The 24,396-nt window shown below is 54.2% G+C and overlaps 1 protein-coding gene across 3 annotated transcripts in view; it reads left to right on the top strand.

Annotated features, from left to right (window-relative positions):
* Positions 1-24,396, top strand: part of Rbfox3 (RNA binding fox-1 homolog 3) — a 119,429-nt gene that overhangs the window by 76,813 nt on the left and 18,220 nt on the right. For all 3 annotated transcript variants that reach the window (XM_036195575.1, XM_036195576.1, XM_036195574.1), the window contains exon 2: positions 19,465-19,719. In XM_036195575.1, the coding sequence (XP_036051468.1) occupies positions 19,498-19,719 (222 nt within the window). In that variant the 5' untranslated portion in view covers positions 19,465-19,497. The remainder of the gene's footprint in view (positions 1-19,464; positions 19,720-24,396) is intronic.

Below are 24,396 nucleotides of genomic sequence, written 5' to 3'. Positions count from 1 at the left end.
ATAGGGACTATTTGTCAGCCACAGCCAGGTGCCCTTTAAGGGACAAGCGTGGCATCCAGCTCCCTTGCCCCAAGGTGATGTCTGCTGTGCCTTTGGCAAAAAAAGAAAAAAGAAAAAGGTAATGCTGGATGATGTAATGAGAGTGTCCTGGTTGACAGGACATAGGATCTGCACCGTCAAACACTTTTTTACAGCAAGATGTCTTGGGACTTTTACAGGGACAGCACAGTGCAACTCCATAGGAAGCTTAGCTCTGAACATGTGTGTGTGTGTGTGTGTGTGTGTGTGTGTGTGTGTGTGTGTGTGTGTGTGTACATGAGCAGGCGTGTGTACAAGTGTGTAACTGTGTGTGTGAGAAATCATGTGTGTGTGCTACATTGCATGGCACATGGCTCATGCAGGCACATGTGCATGTCACGCTCCTCTGTCGCTCTCCACCAGCCCCTTACTGAACCTAAAGTTTTCTTTCGGACTAGAAAGGCTGGAGAGCAAGACCCCAAGATCCTCCTGTGTGCACTGCTCCCCAGTGCTGGACTTATAGGCATGTACTGCTCTGTCCAACTTTTATGTGGGTTTTGGGAATCAAAACCCATATTCTTGTGCTTGTTACCATTTTGGCCATCTTCCCAGCCAGATCATGGATACTTTTCTAGAATTTTCCAGAAGCCTGGAGTTCTATGGCACAAACTTTAGGGGAAAGGCCTGTGGGATGAAGTTTACCATGCACCCTATGGGCTGTGGGATCTTAGTACTATCCATATCTTTGAGCCTCAGTTTCCCTGTCTGCAAAAGCAAAAGACTACATTATTGCCTACTACTGTGTACTTTGCAACTAAAGTTGATGAGAGTGACTGTGTGCCATAGGTGCTCACCTTACGCAGTTGGTACTCAGTATTGACTGATTGTGTCTGGTCTCCAAGAAACATCTGAGGACATAGATGGGTGGCTGTCCTCTTCAGATGATGTATTTTGAAACTTCCCTGAGAGGATACCATGTGTCTTCACTGAGTTCACCAAGGCCTGGTCTTGTCTTCCGCTGACCATGGGCCCCTTGGGTTCAGAGTAGAGAAAGGGAATTGTCATAGACCAAGAGATGGGCTCCTAACTGCCCTGTGTGAGCTGCATGACTGTGGGTGAATCCCGTGACTCTCACAGGCTGGGTTTCCTCACCTGTGAGGTAAGGACAGCAACCACATGTGCCACTCAGGAGTAGGGAGCAGTCTGTGACGTCCTGGGCAGGAGGATTCTGATGAAAGAATGTATTGACAGTCAGAGCTAGCAGCTGCCAGGACCCTTGGGCAGGACTCCTATTAGGAGCAGTCTGAAAGGGGTATGGATTGAGGGGTGGGGCTTGGGAAGCAGCCCTAGCTGAGCTCAGAGCCACCCCACCACTTGGTTGAGGGGGAGGCCTTGAAGACCTGATTGTCTGCTCTTGATCTCAGTTTCTTCAGTAGACTATGGGGACTCTGAGACCCACCTTGCCTGGTGGAAGTTGGTGAGACCCACAGGGCCACAAGCTGGCGGCCCCTCTTATGTCACTGCTGCAGGGGGGTCATCTGACTGCTACATCGTCTCTCGGTTGACTTCTGGTGTTGGATCTTGTTTCAGCCCTGTTTGAGGGCGGGCACCGTTTCCTGTTGTTTCTAACAAGCCCTTTCTTGACCTAAAGAATTTGCCCATCTGCAGGCCTGGCCAAGAGCTTGCCCTCCTCCCTGACCTCACATCTGTGACTCCTGATGCCCACCTTGTCACCAAGAGATGTGCATGCTTTCAATTCAGAGCCTCTTGAGACTAGTTAAAGGGACTATATCATCCTTCCAGGCCCTGGAGCTCAGAGTGGGTGCTCAGTCACAGCAGGGTAGCACCCTCTGGGGCTGAAGAGCCACCAAGCAGGGCCATTTGGGGTTCCAATCACCTGAATGTTGGGTTTCTACAGCAGGCTTCGTTCCTACTGGGATGATGCTGCCTGCTAATGTCAGTAACTTGTGGTTCCCTGGCTTGAAGCAATGCTGCTTATCTGGGTTGGGAACATCGCAGGGTGTAAGTACCTGAACTGCCCCAGGAACTGAATATGGACCTGAGTGTGGATGCTGGTTGGGGTGTGCCTATATAAGATTGTTGACATGTGTTGTGTGTGTGGGAGTGGGTGTGAGCTGGTATATGCACGTCCGTGGGGCCTCAGGGTGAGCAGCACATGTGTGGCTTCAGTGGGGCATACACGTTGGGATGAGGTGGTAGAAATGTTCGTGAGTTCAAGAATGAGGCTGACTAGTAAGAGAGCACACATTGTGTGTACATGCATGTGCCCAGGAGTCAGTGTACTTAGAGACGTGTGTGTAGACACATGTACCCTGTGAGAGTGACCCGTTACCCCAGATGTGTAAACAGCTTACTAACACTTGTTGGTACTGCAGAGGGGCCTGTGCTTGTGTGTGCCCTCAAGCAGGGCTGGGGCCTGCTCACTGTGAGCAGAGGCTTACAGCGTGAGCCTCCCATGCCGCAGTGAAACAAACCTTCCCTTGGGCATGAGCACGCATGTGCCTGGCATGTGACTGAGGAGGGGCGTGTGGGAGGGTGTCTAGGATGTGCCCCCGTCAGCATGTGCCAGCACGCATGTGCACATGGCTTCTGGAGAGAAAATGTTTAAAAATGGAGTTGTCAGCCCCAAGTTGACAGGCGCAGTCAGCAAAGTGCAGCGTCGGCAGGAACGGCCGCCGCTCCCTCAATTACCCGGGAGGAAATGGCCCCGCTTTGTGCTGAGGAGGCAGTGTGGCTGGGATAAAGCAAGTGGAGCAGGCCCCAAAACTTCATTAATTAAAGAAACTCATTAATGAGGGACATTTAATCAGTTGAAGATTAGATCCACACTCGCCTCTTCATGATCCAGGCGCCTACAGGAAAGGAACTGTCACCTTCCTCCATGCCTCTGGTGCTGGGGGCCCAGGCGCCTGTGGCTTGTCTAGGAAGGAAGGAGATGCCTGGGCCTCTTGGGCCCTAGAAGTTGCTGGGGTAGTGGGCAGGCAAAGGGCAGGTATGCCTGGTGGGAAGATGGGGTGTGGCACTGAAGTGTGTTCAGACAAGGAGGCATGTGTGCACCCAAATGATGCAGTTATGCATGTGTGTGGGTGGGGGGGAGTGTGCAGTGTGGTGAGGCCAAGTGTATGTCTAACTCGGAGCCTTGTGTAGGCCCTCATTGGGATTCAGAGCAGAACACAGGCACACTGGCGACCAGAGTGAGGCCCTGGGTCCCTGTTACACCAGGGAAGTCTGTTGGTGCAGAGCTTGGAAGTGCATGGCTGAGTGGCCAACCCTGAGTCTCTAGGGAAGGACCTTGTTTATCAGTGTGTGTGTTCATCAGCTTTCTGTCACTGTGACAAACAACTCTAATGGGTAAATGTTTATTTTGGCTCATGGCTTCTGAGGTAGTTTTGGGAGTCTAGAATGAGGCAGGACATTATGGTAGGGAGCAGGTGTCAGGGTAGAGCTGCTCACCTTGTGGCATCTGAGTAGCAAAGAGAGGGAAGAAGCCCTCTGCCACCCCCATGCCTTGTCTCCAGTGTCCTCACTTCCCTTCACTAGGCCTCACTTTCCACTACCTTAGCTCCGTGTGCTGGCACCCAAGCCCTCAACACATGGAGGCAAAGGGGCATTGCAGACTCAGACTGTGCCCATGCGGAGGATCATCCACTTGGCTCCAGGCTGCGATGGCCCAGGCCTACCCTGAGGCAGCTGTCTCCTGCCTCCTGGGAATCACTGGCCCAATTCACAGGGACAGAGCAGGTCTAGATGAGAGCTGATGTAGCTAGATCCCAGCTCCCCTGGGTCCCTGATCCACCTGCCTGCTTGGGGACTCTTTGAGGTTGCAGACATAGGGTGCTACCCTCACAGCATCTGTGGGGTCCCTGGATTAGAGCACTTCCCCCCTGGGAGGCATGGCAGGGTCCCAGTGCTTTTCTGGAACCTTCTCACCCCCCTTTACCTGGCAAGTCTGCCCCCTGTGAGCAGAGCTTAGACAAGATGGATCAGGTCTTGAGTGCCTGGCAAGGTCAACTTGTAAAATAGCACCACGTCCTCAGCACAGGTAGTCCCACCCTGACCTAGTGGGGATTGTGTCTTCTTGGCCTCTTCCTGCCTTCACCAGACCCTGGCCTCTGCCTTCTCATGTACCAGTTATTGCCCATGCCAGCCCAAGCTGTCACACTGGTTCCCAATCTTAACTCTGCAATCCAGGTTCTAGTCAGCTCTCAGTCTGGGATGTGATGACCCTGTGACACTCCTACTGTGCCTGGACTGCTCTCAGCTGCAGAAGTCCACAGGGAGCAGTGGAGAGCGGCAGTACCGACTGTCCAGATGCTGCAGGGACTGCCAGGCCCACGCTGAAGAGAGCAAGATGAGCTAAGACTCAATCTTGGCTGTGGGGCAGCAAAACCCCGCAGCAGGCAGATCCCAGGGAGCAAGCTACTTATCCTAACCCATCTGGGTTTGCAGGAGGCAGATGCAGCCTCCACTTCTGGCTGGTAGCCATTCAAAGCAGGGGCAAAAGGGCCCCAAACTGCAGAGAGACTTGGGGTCTTGAGTTTGACACCAGTAACAGAAGCCTGTCCCTGTCCCAAAGCTGCCAACTCTGAGCAGGCTGTGACACCATCCTGCCTCCAGCCCTGCATACCTCCAGCCCCAGCATCTCCATCTATCTATCCTGGCTTCTGCCATGGTCATGGGAGGAGAGCAGGAGCATTGGGTATAAAAGAGTAGGAGCAGAGATAGGTGTGTGAGGATAATTGCCTAACAACTAAGGACACTGGCGGGGGACAGCCCTAGAGAGCACCAGTACAGATTTGAGAAGGGACCGTGACCCTGGCATTCCCCCCAGGTCCCTCCTACCTTGGATAGTACCTAGAGAAAGCCTTTTGCCCAGACATCTACTGGAAGCTCCACCCTAGAATGGCCATGGCTTCTTCCTCACAGGTCCCACCACCACCCTTACCTCACTCAGTCCCAAGCTGCACACTTCTGTGCCCACATGCTGCCTCAGTGTCCCCAGCTGACATGAACTGAAGGTGTGTGTGGCACAGGCTGGGGAAGGAATCAGTTCGGCTCCAAGGATCCAAGTGCTGGACAAGGCCGCTCACCTGTGATGCATTTTCCCATCCAGACCCTCATTGTCCACAGGATTAGTCAGGGTCAGCCTCCTGTCAGTCACCCACAAGCCCTATCTGATAGTGGGGGTGCCAGCGACTGCCCATTGGACTCAAAAACAGGCCCTGCATTTCTCTGAGCCTTGGTGGAGGCTACCCTCTGCTCTGGAAATGACAGCATCTATCCATGGCCACCATCATCTGTTCAGAGATGCTTCCTCAGGCTGAGGCCAAAGTGTCTCCCTTCTCCACTTCAGCCCCTCATGGAAGTTCCTCCCTGCCTCACAGTGTCATCTCAGCACCAGGGTGGCCTCCGCTGGGTCAGGGACCCTGAGTCCTGGCCCTCCCTTGGGCACATGCGGCTTGTGAGCACAGCAGCAGTTCTGCAGTCATGGGTCTGTCCAAGTGGGTGGGTCAAGCTCAGCACATCTGCATTTCTGGGAGCTCTTGTCAAGAGGGTGCCACTGATCTTCAGGCTACATTTTGGAGATCAGAATCTGAACTCATCACAGAAGGGAGAACCCCCTCTGTCCCAGCAGTGCCAGTCACAGTTGTGTGGATAAAAGGCAATGACTTACTGAAGCGCATAAGTGCCCTCTTCCCCTCCCAGAGACGCCACCCCTCTCCCCAACCCCTGTGCATCCTAGGCAAGAAGAGCCGCCCTCAGGGGTGTTATCAAATAGACCCTAACTTCTCAAACCAGAATCTAGCGGGTGGGTGTCTGTGAGATGAGTTACATGATTTCCATTGCTAGGAAATGTCCCTTCCTAATCACATTTTGCAAATTGTTGTTTTGGTGTCCTTCGGGGCTCACTGTAGCTAGAAGGGGGATGCGGGGAGCCCGAGGGCATTTGAGAGGGACCCAGGGCTGCTGTACAGACTGTGGGCTGCTTCCTAGGTAGGTCCTGCTTGCCCAGCTTCCTGCTGGTACCCCTTACCGCCTCCATCCCACTGGCCAACATCATGTCCTGAGCACCATGCTTAATATCCTGTTCCATTTGCTAAATGAAGACCACAGGTAATTAATAATGCTAATCTTCCCTAATGGATGTGCAGGGAACAACTGTAAGGTGCCTCTGTGCTTGGAAGAGGGCTCGTCCTGGGGTGTTGAGCAAGCTGCCAAGGGACCTTGGGAGAACATGATCCAGGGACTGAGTGGTTCTCTGTGCCCTCTCACCTGACGCTCCTCACTTTGTCCTCTAATTTACCTCTCCAGGGAGGGAGCTTTGGCTTTTGTCACCCCCACCCTGAGTCAGGCTTGGCGTTCCCTGGTCAGTCTGCCAGTGTTCACATTTGTTTGCACCTTCCCGGCAAGCCTTGAGCAAAGGAAAATAATATGCACCATGGAGATGACAGTGGGGAGGGAGAGCTTGGAGGGCTCCCTAGAGGAGGTGCTGGGTGGCCTCCAGAATGTCAGGGAGGATTGGGCGAGGCCTGGCGCTTCAGCAGAGAATCTCTGCAGGCTGTTAGAACATGACTCTGGGAGGCTGGGATGGGGTAGGCAGGATGCTGGATGGCACTCTTCACTGTGACAGGGTGGGCGGGACACTGGAAGGCACTGTTTGCTGTCCCAGGGTGGGCTTCAGCAAACCGTTCTTGGTGGAATGAGCTGAAGTGCAGCTGGGGGCCAGGACAATCTGTGAGATCATCTGCCGTGATGTGACCAGGGAACTGGTGGGCTAGGCTGGGAATACCTTCCCTCTGGGTTTTCACCTTTCCACCTCCAACATGTCTGCACATTCCTCTGGCTCCCTTCTCCCCAGCCCCAGGCCTTGACAGTCCACAGGTATCTCTGAACCTTGGCCCTCTTCACTGTGAGCATGGGCAGGGGCTCAGCTTCCCTTGGCTTCTGTCATGTCCTGACCCATGTGAAGGTCAGTCAGCCTCCCTGAAGGGAAAAGAGCCCTGTGTGTGTGACATAGCCTTTGAGTCCTAGGCACTAACCGTGGCCACTTCACCATATGGCTGTGTGACTCAGGCCAGGTGTGGAACCCCCCTCCACCCTGGAGCATCACTGAACCTCTCTGTGAATTGGGCAATCTTAGGAAGTTAGTGGGACCAGGGCACAGAGCTTCTGTGGGACCAGCACTCTAGTACACCATAGTGAAGAGGGCCGTGCCTGAGAAAGGGGTCGGCTCTTCCAGGACCTCTCTTAGGTCTTGGAGTCAGGAGTGCTCTCTAACCAACGCTGTGACCTTCCTTATATAGCTCGTAGCTCCTCTTCTTCCTTCTTGTCAGCCCTCCTGAGAGTCTTTTAGCTACCAAAGGGAAAGCCAGTGGGGAGATGAGTGGGCAGCCACCTGCTTCCAGTGTTCTCTTAGGGGACAGGAAGAGAGGCTCCAGCCCTAATCCCCACTCCAGATTTTGTGTCCACTTGCTCTGGCGTGGATGGTAGTTTTGTCTGCCAGACCAGCCATAGACACCATTACCTGCTGACCATGGCCTTGCCTGTACCCAGGGAGAAGCTGCCCAGTGTCTGGCACCCATTCCTCGTGGCAGTACCCGTAGGTGTGCACACTGAGTGAGCTGTAGGTCAGACTCAGTACCGCTGAGAGACTTGCAGGAGAAGGATATAGGTGTCTCCTTACCGGGGTAGAGACTGGCCCGGTTCGCTGGGTTCCCTAGCTGACTCCAAGCATAGTGCTTGTTCACCCACCATCTGTGCCACTGAGATCCCACCCAGGCGCAATGCTCAACCCAGCCCAGTGGCCTCACGCCCTACAGAGCCCCAGAGGAGGGGCACAGTTCATCCCCATCGGCTTGGTTGGCAGTCAAGGGTAAAGCCTGTCTTTGCATGCCCTAGCCACTGCCTTCCCAGAGCCATCAGTGAGATGGCTCTGGCTCCTGGCTCATTTCCCCAGGCAAGACAGTGAGGCTGGGGGAGAGGGGATTTATGGCGCTTGGTTCCGTATGATTGGTATGCCATGAGCTTGGAAGGAATTACCGCCTAATCGTGCGAAAATCCTTCCCTTGGCCTGGGGCTTTTCAGCTGAGATCTATGCCAGCCCCAAGCAGAAAGGGGCTGGGCTGAGAGGCTGTCGGTATTGGGGTAGGATTCATCTGGGGCTAGCCTCTATCCCAGGCATCTGTCAGTAGCTGGGAAAGGGCTCCAACAGAGCCAGCAGCTCCCACAGTGTCTTGTTCCTCGAACCCCCTTGGCACCTGCTGAAGCACACCAGCTCTCTCTGAAAAATGGCCTTAAGTCGCAGAATAAAATCCGTGAGATTATGAAGAGAAACAATTAGAGTGAAATACAGTTAGAAGAGAAAGCAGGTCTGTGGGGTGTCGGGGCGAGGCTGAGAGATGTCAGTTTGGTCAGGAGCACTCTGGATTTACAGCCCAGTGAATGTGAAGACCAGTAGGTGCTGAGGTGACTGTGGGTGGTGGGAAGACCCTGAAGTCTCTGCTGAAGATGAGACTCAGGTCACACTCATCCCTGTGCTTTTGGTCAAACACGTGAGTGGAGATGCAGCTGATAACAATGTAAACAGGGCGTTTCCCAGAGTGCAGACCTCCTGTGCCCAGTGCCTGTGGAACATGCAGGGTACATGCAGCCCATGAGACAGGCGATGCATACTTAGCCCAGGAAGCACACAGGACACATGGAGCTGTGATAGATGCAGTGTGTACAGAGTCCAGGACACATGGGCTGCACATTCATTCATCCCAGAGAAAATGAGATACACATGAAACCTGGTGCACACTGAACCTGTGGAACACACCAAGCATGCAGAACACACAGCCCTCAGAACATGCAGTGCACACACCATCCATGGGACTCATAATCACATGGAGCCCATACAACATGCAGTGCACCTAGGCCCATGGGGTGTGCACATGGAACACACTGTGCACACAGGACCATGAGACAGGTGGTACATGTAGAACTTGCTGCCTCGCAGGTGCTCTGCCCATTTGGACACATCCTGATGTGACCTCAGGTCTGTGTCACAGTGCAGACAAGGAAACTAGCCAAGGTACAGAGGTCCTGCTGCAGCAAAGAGACCAGAGCTAGAGGGACCACCCAACCCATGCCAAGCTTGGGCTGAGGTGGAATGCTCAGCATGCTGCAGGGAACTGGGTCAGGAGACAAGTGTGCGTGGGCCCCGTGTGAAGCTGGACATCCCTGAGACCTGCTGAGCAGGCTCCAAACATAGTCTTGAGTTTGCAGAAGGCCCATCACCCACCCAGTGAGTAACTCAGCCCATCACCCACCCACTGACCTCCACAACACTGTGAGATCCCTGGGGTCTCCTAGGAAACCAAGAAGTTGTGAAGCAGAAAGAAAGGAGAAGAGTCAGAAGTAGGGTCTAGCAGAGTGAAGATAGCAGGAGCCTCCAGTTCTCCCTGCTGACAGCAAGTGGCAAATTAATCTGCTGAGTGACAATGGGCTCCAAGGCCTGGCCACTGTGTGAGGCTCTGCCTAGGTCATCCCCAAAGTCCTCTAGGTTCCAGAGACAAAGGAAGACCTTCATTGCACTGAGGTCCTCTGGGACATAGTCAACATGAGCTCTGAAGCCTTCATGGAGAAGATGAGATATGAATGAGCCATTGACAGAGTAATATGTGGTGTGACAGTGGGTCTCGCACCCCTAATTAATACTAAGTGGGCTGTTGGGACAGGGTAGACTGGAAAGGAAGGGAGAACACATGACCTGGAAGATTCCTGCCCCAGCCCTGGAGCCTTCTTGTATGCCAGCACCCAGGCCTCCCATTGTTACCACTCAATCCCTGGCTTCCCAGCACTCCTGCTGAGTGAAGGGGTCTGCTAAAGCCCCTGAGACTGGTCCTCCTCAACTCCTAGAGTGCTAGAGTCCCAGAACAAGCTGCTATTGGGCATCTGTCCCCAGCTGCACCTTGAGTGACTTCATACTGGCAGCGTGAAGTTGTCATACCAAAGCATTCACACCAGGGAAATGGGCAGACCTTATGGCACAGTGACATCCCCCAAGTTCATCTTAAATGTTTCCCAGCACCCCACTGCCTTCCTGATACATACAACCCTAGTGATTCTGGGCCAGGACATCCACAGAGCAGAAACCTGAGGACACAGAGGATACACCCTCTTATTCATATTTGAACAGTGGTCCATACCTATCAAGTAGAGTCAGGTGTCAGAATCAAGCAGGCCTGGTTTAAAATCCTAGGTTGACCATATATTGGATGTGTGTATTTTGGGCAAGTACTCTGCCTACTCAGAGTGTCTATACTAATATGGAAAATGCTAACTCAAGGGACTGTTCTGTGTTTAAAGGCATCCATGTTATTATAACCTGACTCAGTGCTGAAACCCCTGAGTTCTTACTCAACCAATGGCTGCCACCACAGTCTCTGGTCACCATCAGCCTGTCCTGAGCACCTGCTATATGCCTCAGTGGGGTGGGTGCACAAGCCCTTGAACTCAGGGTCTCCTGTTCCAGAGTTCCATCCTCAACAGTTGAGGTTCTAGAACATTCTAAAGGCTCGAGCTGAAAAGGATCCCCCACCAGGCCCTTGCATGGGACCTGTTGTTCTTTGAAGCTTTAGTCTCAGTACCTTGAACCTAAACATTGCCGATGCTTGTACTTCTTCACCTTGGCATGGTGGCCTACAGGACATCTGTGCACTCAGATCGTTGGGGTGCCTTCTGCAGACCAGAAGAGGAGGTCTATGTAGGTCCTGATGGCTTGTTTACTCTAGAAAGGGGCATCTGGGGAGAGCTGAATGGAAGGGAGGAGCAGGTGTCTCCCCCTGTCCCCACTCTCCAGGACTCACTGATCTAACCTACCTCTGTGTCCTCTTGGCTCTCTTGGCCACCCAGGATGGCCTCCTCTCCATGGGAACCTCTTCCATCTAGTGCTGCCGGAGCCTGGGAACATGGAATCAAGATCCATGTTCTAGTTTGCTTCGGCATACAGGTTATGGTTGATCACAGAGGGAAGTCAAGGCAGGAACTTAAACAGGAACCTGGAAGCAGGAACTGAAGCAGAGCCAAGGAGGAACACTGCTCACTGGCTTGTTCCTCCTGGCTTCCCCCGTCTGCTTTCTTGTACAATCCAGGATCACCTCCCCAGGTTTGGTGCCACCCAAGGTAGGCTGGACCCTCCTACATCAACTAGCAAATTCAGAAAATGCAAATTTAAAGAGAGAAAAAGGTGGTACCTCACATACATTCCCATAGATCAGCCAGACCACCCTTCGTTGAGGTTCCGTCTTCCCAAGTGACTCTAGTTAGTGTCAAGTTGACCAAAACTAACCAGCACAGACTGTGAGCCGTGAAGGTAGCTTGCTTCTGTGCTAAGGAAGCAACTGAGGCAGAATGCAAGAGCCTGGGAGAGAGAGCAGGCTGTGGCCTCTTAGGCCTCCCACCTCCCCTTCTACCAGCCACCTCCAGCTGGAGACCAAGTTGAGCCCTGGCACCCACTGCAGGCCTCTTCAGTTCCCCCAGCATCCTGTGGATGCTCATTTCCACACCCAGAGGAAAACAGCATCCCCACCTGTCCCTCAGGGGACCTTTGTGTGAGTCACCAAAGGGATATTTGGTGCTGATGCAGGAGCATCCTGCTGTCATGGGGCCACACAGGAGGTCCCAGTGCTAAGGGCAGCCACCACCACCTCCACCCTCTGCCCCAGAAGAGAGGTTATTGGTCCCCCAGTGGGGTGGTGCATTCTTCATGTTTGTTGGCATATGCCCAGGTGACCTCTGCCTGAGAACAAACCTCAGCTTACTGCTGTCCTCCAGGCTCCAGGGGCCTAGCACCAAGTGGAATGTGGAGAGCGGTGTTGCACCACCACTTGCTGTCTGGTTGGTACAGGACAACAGTGCTGCAACACTTGTGAGGAAACAGACCCATGAGCTCAGCCCCTGCTCTGCTCAAAGATCCTGGGATCTGGGGACGCGAGTCCCCTGGCAGCAGGCTTACTCTGCCGATCCTGCCTGGAGCCCTGTGATCACAATAGGATGCCTTCTCTGGAGCCATGGCAACCCAGCAGTGTGGCAGCAGGGACACAGGCAGACTCTGACATAGGCTCACCGGGGATGGTGCCCATGGCTGCCAGGTGTCTTCCCCGGACATCAGCATATCCATACCTCTTAGATAACCTTTTCTTTGCCCCTAAAATTGTGCTGTCCTATAATGTGCCATTTGAAGGAAAAAAGAAGATAGGAATGTCACCCCTAAGATTTTCTGGCTTCTGCCTTACCCTACCACATGCTTCTGCTCCTTGACCTCTCTAGGCATCTGTTTTCTTGTTCCTTGTCACATCACCTTCAGTAGCCCCTAAAGGCCTACATCTGCTCTTAACCAGGACCATTGAGCACACATGGACTGCACCTCTGAGCTTCCCCTTCTACAGGTGGGCATCAAGAAAAGATGTGACTCTCAGCCCAGAGCAAGAGACAGTGCCCCAGAGTAGGCACTACCACCACATTCTGGAGATGCTAGGTGTGGATTCAGAGATCTGGACCAGATGCCTGGCTGTCAGGTTCCATTTACCTGCAATTCTTCACCTGAGCGCTAGGGGGCGATATTCAACTCCTGGGTCTATGCAAAGAACAGCTAAGCCAGGTAATGTTGTGCTAGATAGATTCTTCTGCTCATCATAGGGTCGATCTACAGAGGACAAATCCGTGATCTATGTGTAGACCTAGATGTATGCCAGAAGTTTCTGGGGAAAAGATTTCGGCTATATGAGTGGTGTGGCAAAAGGAACCTCCTCACTGGTAGTGACAGGCTGGGCTGGGTCTCTTATTGTCACCTTCTATCTGAAGGTTTGGGAACTGAAGTAGTATTTAATTTGCTCAGAGACAATGGTGCACAAATGGTGTCCAGAGAGATGGGCCCAGCCCCACATGAATGCCCCCTTTGGGTGGGGCCTGGGGCAGGATCATCCCTGCTTCCATGCTAGGGAGAGCAGAAAGCTGTCATTGGTATTAATTAATTTTCTTATTACTGTGAAAAGAAAAATCAGCCTTGGGATGGAAAGGTTTATTTTGGGCACAGTTTGAGGGCCTAGTGAGTGCATCATGGGAAGGCATGGTGGCAGGAGCTTGAGGTGGTTGGACACATTGTGTCTGCCATCGGGAAGTGGAGAAGGATGCATGTTGCCCAGCCCCCTTTCTCCTGTTCACTCAGTTCAGGACACCAGCCTAAGGAATGGCGTCGCCCACATTCAGCATGGGTCTTCCTTCCTCAGTGAAATATCCCTGGAAACACCCTCACAGACGTGCCTGGGGTGTCTCCTAGGTCATTCCAAACCAGCCAACCACCATAACACCCGAAGGAGTCACGGGAACCAGTGACTAGAACCCAGACCACCCGCTTGCTGGAGGTTAGCCCCACAGGCAGCCGCCTACCTCACAGACCCTGAATTGTTAAAGGCTGGGGTAGGTCAGCGAAGTTCAGAGCAGGCACCTCCAGTTCTGCCTTTCGACAACCGTCACCCTGCAGCCGCAGCACCTGCCCTGCACGAGGCCTGCTCTGCCCTCGCCTCTTTCTGGGGTTTGGAAGGCTGACATCTCACCATCCCACGCTAGTTCCTCTTGTGGTAGGACCCAGCTCCAAGCCCCTCTTCTCATGAGCCCTCCAAATATGCATGACCCCATTCCCATGGCCAATATAGTGGGGTGGGGGCTGGGACTGGGAAGTCTCATGCTCCTGACCACATGCCTCTGCCCCCGGTATCCACTCCTTCAAGCCTCCATGGGGATTAAATGAGTAGTAGGTGGCCATGAGGGTCCATGCTTTTGCAGGCACAGACATGCAGTGGGGATCGGATCTTAAGTAACACAGGACAGTGACCCTCGTAGCAATTTGGTGATGAGGCTGTGGCTCCCCGGTGCCGCCCGCCTTTTTCACTGTTGCCTAGAGCAGGCTTTGCCCAGGGGTGGTGGAGAGAAATGGCCCGGTGCCCACCCCCCACCAACAGCATGGCCAGTGGACCTTGGGCGGGCAGCACCCTCTCTCCAGGGGTGAGGAATCCGAGAGCAATTATCTTAATTGTCCTGGAGGGCCTGAGAGCAGAGAGAGCCAGCAGGGCTGCAGAGGGCAAGTGGCCAGCTGTCTGGGGAGCTGCTCCAACTGCTGTCAGCCCTCCAACTTTCTGTCTGCTCCATCAGCACGCACCCTGAGCACCTTCCCTTGCCTGGCACCCTACATGCAGACTGCAGGACACAGGCTGGGGAAGCCGGGCCAGCAATGCACACATAGACCACAGGCTTCCTTAGCCACAAACCCTGCAGATGAAGGGACCTTATGGTCCCTTCCCATTCCACAGTGAGGGACAAAAAAAGGCCCATCCAGCTATGGAGGTGATGGGCCAGTGCTTGGGGTCCAGATTCAAAGGCATGGCCATCCAAATGCAAGTGCCCAGGTCAAGCTGCTGGGATTGGCAGTTAGCAACAAGGCCTTCCCATCCCAGAGCAAAGGGACCCTTTCATTCCATTGTGTCACTAGGACCCAAGAGGTGCAGGTAGCCCACCCACTCCTGGTGAGCCTGGGGACACGTAAAAGGACCATCAGGGACAGTGCAGGGGCCTGGGACTGGCAGCTAGAGGACCTAGCAATGAAAGAGGGAGACTCAGAGAAGGACTTCCATGAGAGGAGGCCAGGGAGAAAGTGTCCCACCCAGACTGACTGCCCCACCACCTCAACCACCTAGAAGCCGGAGGACGAGGTGCACCTGTCTTTCAGAGCTCAAGGCAGGAAAGGATGGACAGGGTCTGGTGAGGCAGATACAAGATACTTGTATGCCAACCCCTGCCTTCTTCCCACACCCAAGCCAGTCCCAGCCCTCTGTGCATCACCCTGAGCCCTTCAGGGATGGACAGAGGCTCCCTGGAGACCCCCACCATCTAGCTTTCATGGTACTGTCTGGAACAGCATACCCCTGGACCAGAGAACCCTCAAGGACACAGACTCATCTCAGCCCCCCCACCTTCAAGGAGGATTCCCACAAATACTGCTGGAATGGAATCATTTCAAAACATAGAGGGTGGACGAGAAGGCTCAGAGAGTAAAGGCCCTAGTCAGAAAAGCCTGAGTTCCCTTCCAGAATCCACATAAAGGTGGAAGGAGAGAACTGACATACTCCATATGCATGCTGTGGTGTGCACGCCCCATCCACTTCATGTGTACACACAATAATAAATTTTTAAAATTAAAAATTACAACATCAGTCCACGTGTTGTAGACACCATAGTTGGTATCATTTATCTGCCCCAACATCAAGCCCCAGGTCAGCATTGGGATGTGCCTGCAGTGTGAGCTGAGGGAGCTCTTCCAAATGTGCTGATGAATGCCTGACCTGGGATACCCTTTCTCCTCGCACAGCCCCAGCTCTGGGGGCTTCTGTCATGTAGCCAGTTTCCAGCCAGTGAGGTGAGCTTGCTCACTTGGAGCTGTTTGAGATGTTCCCGGCTTGCTGGAATGAGTTGAGTCCATCCAGCTCCAGCTGACCTCCACAGGCTGCCCTAGTCCACCTACAAATCCTCCCAGCCCCCCACCCAGTCTTCAGAAACCATGCAGGGGACAGATCTCTGGCACAGTCCCCACTCTGTGCACTTTGACCCTTCTGTAAACATGGCAGCTGTGGTGTCTGTCACGGGGGAGACAGTGAGGATCCTGGGCTGGTGCTACAAAGTGGGAGTGGAGGCTTCCAATGAAGTCCTCCAAAATCCTGAGTCCCAAAGGTGCTGGGCAAGCTTCATGGTCCTAAGCTAGGGCTTCCTGACCATTAGAGGAAGGTGACACCTGGGGCCATCTTCTGGGCAAGAACTCCAAGCATTTCACAAAGATAAGTCAGTGTCTACACAGACACTCCTTTTCTTCCACTTAAATCTGTTCTTTCCTCACTGACACCTCTTTGTCACCGTTTACCTACATGGCACATGGAGCTGTGACACTGGAGAGTTAGGGCAACAAGGCAGACATGGTGCCTGTTCCCCTGAGACCACATCCTACGGGGTATGGGACAGACAGTGACCCTAGATGATAAACAAATGGGTGAATCTCCCAGACTGAGGAGAATGTGGGTCAAGGAATGGTGAGTGTCGAGCCAGGGACCTGACTTACAAAGGCCTCCCTAAGAATTCATTACTGAGAACATGAGAGCACCCCAGGGGTCTGAGGGAAGAGCGAGTGACCTGAGCCAGGAGCTAGATGCAGGGATGTTTGCATCTGAACAAAACAACCCAGAGGATAGATACATGGGGCAAAGACTATGAGCAGGAATTTGAGATGCTGTGAGGACTTGGGGTTTCACTCCATGGGGAATGGACAAGTAGGGGCTGGAACAGAAGCAGGAAGTCTGGAGGGACAAGGCAGAGTGGAAGCCCTGACTTGGTCTAAGTGGTTAGATTCTGGGTTCATGAAGACAGAATTGGAGTTGTGGGGGGCTGTGGAGTGTAGACCAGTAGAGATGTCACTGTGACCTGAACCCTGGGGTTCACGCTGAATGCTGAGTTATCAAGCAAAGGGAGAGGGATGTGTGTCCCAGGATGGAAGGTCCAATGGGGAATTACCAGGAAACCAAATTGTACAGCCATGGGAGTCGAGTGGAATTCCGGTAAGCATGTAGACGTACGCACATGGCCTCATCTAATCCACACACATGGTAGATGGTTGTTTCCACACTTTGCAGCTGAGCAGGTGGAGGTGGAGACGACAGGCCACTGCCCTCCATGGAGAACTGCACCCTGTCCTGGGAGGACAATGAGGAAGGGCAGTGACAGAGTTCAGGGTCCTGGGAGATGCAGTGATGACACCCTGAAGCCCCAAGCCACCAGGTGGCTCTGGTCACCTCTGAGCGTAAGGTCTCAGTCACCGTGGTACCTGGGACCAGGGGATGCAGAGTAAATGGGTGTAACCGGGTGATGCCTCCCTCTTGTACATTTCCACCTCCTCGTGCTGAGGATGGCTGTGGTCCCAAGTGGCCCTCAGACCCAGCTACATCACTCAAGGGCTTTAAAAAGATGCCCAAGTCAGGGCCCCACCCCAGGAAGCTGAAGTGACTCACAGCCAAAGCCACCCGGGAGGAGTAGAGAAAGGAGCTGTGAGGCCAACCATATCAGTTAGTGAAGGTTCTCATCAAATATTTACAGGGGAATTGATCTCCCTGGCGTCCGCCAGGCCGCTGACAGGCCCCTCCCCCCCCCCCCTCCCCTTCTACACCCTTAGGCCTCCTGTTCTATCCTGCCATTCCCCCTTGGCCATGCTGAGTGCCAGATGCTCTCCACCCCTGCACGGCATTCCCATCTCTCCCCAGACCTCCAACAAACACCCCCATCCGAGAGCCGCTTGCCCATTTTGAACGCCAGCATGTCTGTGAACAGTGGGTCACATGATTCCTAGACTATGGAGCAATGAGTTGGGAATCTCCAGCAAGGGGATTTGCTGTGTCCAGGTGTGAAAGCGAGAGGGTGGGGGTGGGGAGAAGAGGAGGCGGCCTGAGGCCCCAGTTTTGAGCTGCATAGACAGCGAAGGCACCAAGCAGCATTGCTGGGGACAGAGAGTGGGAGGAAAGGACAGAGAAGTAAAGGAGGGAAGAGGAGGACTCGGGTACCTGAGACTGTCGACTTGGTGAATCTGCTCCAGGGTGGCTGGCCCTGGGTGCTTTAGGGAGCAGAGCAAGACTAACACTCATAGCTAGTGAGTGACCAGACAGACAGGGTTGGTGCCGGGCCGTGTAGATGCTTCACATTTGCTGTGGCTGTGTGATGGCCAGGCCCCTTGAGCACCATCGCAGTGAATCAAGCATCTGGAACTGCTGCGGCCTTCAGCAAGCCTGGTGAAGTAGGCCTATCCTTACTTCCCAAAGTAACCCAGCCCCAGCCCGGGCCTGGTACACCCCAGATGCAAAAAAAACAAAAAAAAAAAAAAAAAAAAAAAAAACCCGCTACTTGGAGAGTAAAGGGAAGCCTAGTGATGTGTGTGGACAAGGCCCAGTGTGTGCGAGGCTCTCTTGTCAGTGAGGATGGGACATTAAGGCACGTGGGGTCAGCTATGGGGTACTGGAGAGAGCCCTACTGGCTGAAGCTTTGCCTGCCGCTACCCCAAGGCTGAGATGGACACAGCCAGGCTGAGAGGTCAGTCATGCAACTGGCAAAGGGGTCGGCCAGACGCAGAAGGAAACATGAGAGAGAATCCTTCAAGCCCACCAGTACCTCCCCTCCACCTTATGCCCACCCCTAAGTCTGTTCTCACTAAATGAAGTGTCTCATATTGTGGGCCACAGGGGAGTCCGTGTTGGACAGGCATGGGTGGGAGGAGGCAGCCTCTGTCTTCCCCATTCCACACCTTATCCGAGTCACTCAGCAAGGACATGAATTCTTGCTGATGTGTCCTTGGGGGTCTGCTCCAATGGGAGACACGACCTGTCCTCTCAGGTGATGGACCTCTGTGGCCACATGAAGAAGAGTGAGGCAGGCATTGCCGGCCCAGAGGGGACGATGCGCGGACTATGTCCTGCAGCAGAGCACAGGGTAAACCAGTCTCCTCCCTCTCCAGCTTTGCCTGCACCTGGCTCTGCAGGACAGAAGCCTCGGGTTGAAGGAAGGGCTCCTCGCTGAGCTGCTTATCTGCTTGTAATGAGTTTTCCTCACAAGTGCCCAAGAGGCATGGGGTGGGGCCCAGACCTGGGCCTCAGCTAGCAGGCTCCATGGTGATGCTGACACTGAGGACCCAGGCACCAGCTTTGAGTGTTACTGTGGGGGGAGGGAGGAGCTGCTGGGGTTGGGGGACAGCACTGAGGGGGTGTTCATCACTTCTCTGGGCTGCAGGCTTTCAAGGGGGCAGGAAAGAATCTTAGTGAGCTCTCAGAGACCTTCCGGCTATAGCAATCATCCTGTCGTGGTGATGCCTGTCACTGAAGGGGTGTGATCTGCTCCTGTTCATCAAGGTGAACGAGGAAGCCTCCCCTTGTAGTGGGAAAGCAAGGCTTGGTGGCAGGGGAAGGAAGGGGGTGCTCCCTGAATGCTGGTTTTCAGTGGTCACTATTGTTCGGGGACACCAGGCGAAGAGTGTGAAGATCAATGTGTGTTGATTCCTATAGTAACACATGAGTCTGGAGTGGTCTTGATAGAAGATGATTGGTTTTAAAATTGAGGTGGGAAAACAGAATTCTGAAGTTGTGTGGTCACGTCCAACAAGTATAAGTGGTCACAGCCAGGAGTGCCTTGTGCCAGTACCTCTAGCCTGGCACCTCCTGCAGCTCTTCTAGGGGTCCCCATCCTGAGGACCTGGGAGATGCCATGGGAAGTAGTGTGTGGAACTTACAGAGACTGAATTGAAAGGCAACATCCCTCACAGGCTTCAAAAGATTCTAACCCGGGCTTTTCTATCTCTACCTACAGGGCAATCAGGACGCCACGGCTCCGCCTGAAGCGATGGCCCAGCCCTACCCCCCTGCCCAGTACCCTCCTCCACCTCAGAATGGAATCCCAGCTGAATATGCCCCGCCTCCGCCACACCCTACACAGGACTACTCCGGCCAGACCCCAGTCCCCCCAGAGCACGGCATGACCCTCTACACACCAGCACAGACGCACCCTGAGCAGCCAGGCACCGAGGCCAGCACACAGCCCATCGCTGGGACCCAGACAGTGCCGGTAGGAGACCCTTCCCACACTGGCCAGCCCAGAACTGTGGAGCAGAGTGTCCCCAGTACATGCTGGCTGGGTAGAACTTTCTAGAAAGGGCCTCTGGATACGTAAGGAGGGCTGGACTTCATTGTTGGGCATCTGCCCCAGAGATCCCCACCCCAGTGAGCCTGCCTCCAGCCCCAGACTTCAGGAACTCCACATCTGACACCAAGGTTCCCTGCAGTGAGCAAGTGCCACCAAGGAACCACAGAGTGGGGTAGTGACCTCACTCACCCCAAGCCTTGTCTCCCACTCCAGGCAGACTCTCACCTCGTGTGAGAGATGGGAAGTGTGGTGGTGATGGCTGCAGATGTGCTGTCAAGGGGAAGTAGGGGCCAGAGGCTTGGGCTGCCCAGGGTCTCAGAAGAAAGCAAGGGTGGGCAGTGAACGGTGGGCAGCCATGGAGCTGTCTCAGGTTGCAGGCCCCCTATCATTTCTAATCACTTGTAATCTACCTGCTTGGCTGCCCTCCAATCAGATAGCTTCAATTACGCGGTTGTAATGCAGCTCGGAGGCGAAAGTGCTGAGCGCTGCACTTCTCAGATTTCCTCATGGAGAAAGGAGTGGGAAAACAGAGCCGCCTGGGTGGGCTCTGTCCTGAAGCCCTCTCCCAGGCTCTGTCCTGAAGCCCTCTCCCAGGCCCTGGCTGCTGCTACAGTTGCTCAGGCCTCTCTGGCTCTTCCCATTACGTTCCTGTGGGCCTTCCCCTCCTTGCTCCGGGGCTTTGGGTTCATCCACCCATCCCTGCTGGCTCCATCCCAGCAGCCGGCTGCTGGCTGGCAGGGCCTGGGCAGGAGGCCAGCTCTCTCTGCTCTCCCCAGGCAGAGTGGCACCACCCTGGCGTCTCCCCAGGGGCTTCCAGCTGTGCTTCCTTACCACCACATCCAGCCTGGCTCCACAGATGCTGTACAGACCCAAACACTGCCCCCTATGCATGGTCAGGGGCCTCCTCCACCATCCCCCTGCCCGACCCACCTGTACCTGGGCTGCACCTGACCTTGCTGCGTGCCCAGCCAGTGCTTTTCCTTCCTACGCCAGCACTACCTGCCTGGGTCTACTCTGAAGCCAGCAGAAGCCCCAATCCAGTGCAGGACATCTGACCCCCCTCTCCCAGCCACCAAGATTCTTCCAGCTGTGGGTTCCAGACTGAAAAGACCAAACCCTTGGATTGTAGAATTGGAGGTCTGACTCCAAGTCATCAGGTCCACACATAGCCTGTACATGCTCATGATAGATAGACAGGTGACCCCAGAGTTAAAGAGGTTCACCATAGATAAGTTACAGCTATGTGGCCCAGTTCTCCTCTGATAGTTAGCAGACAATCCCCCCTGACAAACAGCGGGGTGGGGGGGAGTCTCTTGTGAGCCATGGGGCTTCTCTTGGTCGAAAGCAGGTCTGTATTGCAGATGACATAAGGAGAGGACAGGCAGCTTTATAATTCAACAACAGAAGCCAGCACTGAGGCCTCTGGACACCCCGAGGCTACCAGACAGACACAGCTACCAGGATCTGAGTCAACTTCTCTGCCCTGCATCACACAGGATGAGTGCCAGGCTCCGAGGCAGTTCTGCGGTGCAGAGAGGGTGTGACCAGCCCTGTCCTCTGGGTTCTTCTAGTCAAAGGCAGAGATGTCAGGAAGCTGGGGCTGGTGGATGGGGAGAGGGCTAGCTGCTGAGAGCACCCAGAGCAAGCTGAGTTTTGAGACTTGGTACCCACATGTTTCCCGAGGGAAATGCCTATGCCAGAGAATATCAGAGCCCCGAGGGACACACACCCTGGACTCTGCTTTCTGGCTGGAGTTTTCGGGTCCTATAAGGGTGTCAGGGTCACCATGAGGGCAAAGTTGCCGCTCTGACCTGGGAAGGTAGAAGGTACTAGCCTAACAAGAAGACATTGAGGACACTGAGTGATGCCCCCCTCCGAAAAACCACCGGTGCCTGAGGGCCTTGCTCTCTGGCCTTGGAACACTCTTGCGAGCAGAGCTACTCACCTTGGGAGGGAGCTTAGTGGAGGACAGGTGTGCTTATCCTAAGAACCCAGGAGCTGCTTAGCCCCCCTCAGAGGGCCTGCCTGACACGTAGCAAAGCCAGCCTCTGCTGGCCAGGTCCAGTGCCGCCACCCGATCATGTGGACATTTGGAGGACTCTGCACTCACTCTGGCCTTCTCTGAGCTATTTCCCTAAGCAGCCTGAGACTGGGATCGAGGGTTACCAGGACGGCAGGCAAGTTGCACTCAGCTGGAGTCTAGACCTGGATTCTCCCACCTGGCTCAGGACCTCCCTTGAGTTCCCAGGACACGACCACCAAGTTCCCTAGTGCCTTCTCCACCTCCACCCTACTCCCAGGATGTGTGTGCACCATCATCCCACGTACCTCACGGACACACACAATAGGTGCCCCTCTCTCCCAAGAGATTTCCTTCTGCTGATGAGGATCATTGGTCCACATTCACACCTCACTGGTAGCGACCACTGAGTCAGCTCTAAAGGGCCAATCCTGCCCCAAGCCAAGGATGATACAGGAGGGAGTAGGTAGCCCGGCAGCTGGTATACCTGCCTCCTCTTGTCCCCTGTTCCCTCAGAGACATGTATGCTGAACCTGGGCTCAGAAAGGCTTTCTTTGTTTTGGGACAGGGCCTGAACCTGATGTATCCAGGTCTGCCACTTAGGAGCATTCCCAGCTCAGAATTGGGGACCCCTGTTACTGCCAGCTCAGACTCTTCTGACAACCCACTCCCAGACAAGATGCCCAAAGACCCTGAGTAACAGAGGGATGGCTGACCCTGAGGGATGCAGTCCATCAACCATCTGTTACTCCCAACAGCTTCGGCAACCAGGGTCCTCAGAAATCCTTAGGCCCATTTTAACAGTTTTGCCCTTAACCCCAGTGACTTTCACCTATGGTCATTCCTGAGAGAACTGTTCATTGCCACACAGGAGACCCTATTCTGGGTCCCATTACCTGGATCCCTTCTGAAAAACCCACCTGTGATCCTGGCATGAAGGCTAGAGAGCCCTGAGCTGCTCCACATGGATTCAGGGTCTCACAGCTCTTACCATCCAGGTCCACCTGCCATAGGCAACACAAAGTGTTGAGTGTCATCATCATCAATAGGGCTACAGTGAGCTCTAGAGCATACAGAGGGTCCAGCTCACAGGTGGAGGAACCCCACGCCAAGCCCTCATTCATTCACTCAAGGTCACATGAGTGCCAGGGTTGGAAGCCCAGAAGGCTCACACCCAGTCCTTAAACTCGACAGGAGCTCTTGGAAAGACTGGTATACACCTGGGAAACACCAGGACAGGGCAGGCAGTAGTTGTTGCTGGGTGTGGGGGATAATGAGGCTTCTTCCATCGGGAGCTGAAGCCTCGGGTCCCTGGCTCCTTGGCTGCCCGATTACATGGGTTGAAAAGGAAAGAAGGTTAAAAGGTATGAGCCCCTGAGCCAGGCCACCAGTGGGACAGCTCACCAGCCTAACGGGGACCAGTCAGTGCCGTCACTTAGCTGTGAATGCTGCAGATGTGTGGTCAGCCAGCAGAGGCAAGACGTGTCATCCAACATCCAAGCAGAAGCACAGAGTCTGGGGTTCAGGAAAACATTCACAGAAGAAAGACACCTCAGGCCACACGCAGAGAGCCCTCCTCTCAAGCCCACTAGCTGTCCACCAGAGTGGCTGGGTCATCTCTCAGATTCCCTGAGGGAGCAGGAGGAATAGAGAGAGGCTGCAGAGTGGAATTCCAACGGCCTGTTTAGTTTATGCCACATTAGCCAAGCTCAGCTCCGGACCAGTAATGGGGTGGCCAGGTCCTTCGGCTGCCCAAGGCCCTCCTAGAACCCCTCTGCTCATCCTTCCCAGGCGACTTCTCATTCCTCTGTGCACAGCTTGACAGACCCAAGCAACAGAGTCAACCTTCTTGACTTTGCCTTAGCCCCAGGAGCTGGCACCCAGCCTTGAATGGGCCAAGATGGGAAAGCAGAAGGGGCCCTGATGACCAGACCATGATACAATACTGGAAAGTCACCAAAGCAAGGCTACCAGCATCCTGGGAGATGTTAGGGGCTGTGGTGGCTGTTTCTTCTCTGCATCTGAGGACTGCAAGCCAAGACTGGAAGGGAAGGGAAGGAGGGGGAGGGAGGGAGGGAAAGCATGCAGACCCACTTCTCAGAAGGAAGGGTCAGCTAGGCCACCTACACCACTGTGGTAAATGGTAGGAAGGCCTTGCCCCTTCTCAGGACCAGAGGTATGCAGTCACACTAACAGGTTTCTCTACACACCTTACCATTTTATAGGCGCTGAGCCCATTTACCTGCCTCTGTACACCATGAGTAGGATGGGGAAAACAAAGGGGCCCCGACCCCGGCCTTCAGTAGTGCAGTCTTGGGCTTCCCCCACCCCCCAAAGCTGAGAAAGGGATTCCAGAGGTAAAGCGGCCACCTGGGAGTGCTCACTGCTTCCCTCTGCTGGTCAGAAACTAGCATTGCAGACCCCAAAGGAGGCTGGATTCCTCCAATCCAAGATGAAGATGACTTAATTAGTAGACACCTGCAGCTGCCTGCTACGTAGCTTCCACGGGGAAAAGGGGAACCACACCTGCCATGAACAGAGTGTGGAGTTCATGCCTCAAAACACCCAGGCTGCCTGGG

Source organism: Onychomys torridus, chromosome 8, assembly GCF_903995425.1.
Source record: "Onychomys torridus chromosome 8, mOncTor1.1, whole genome shotgun sequence".
NCBI classification, from domain to species: Eukaryota; Metazoa; Chordata; class Mammalia; order Rodentia; family Cricetidae; genus Onychomys; species Onychomys torridus.
The sequence above is the reverse complement of the archived record's forward strand: the minus strand, read 5'-3'. Positions and strand labels throughout refer to the sequence as shown.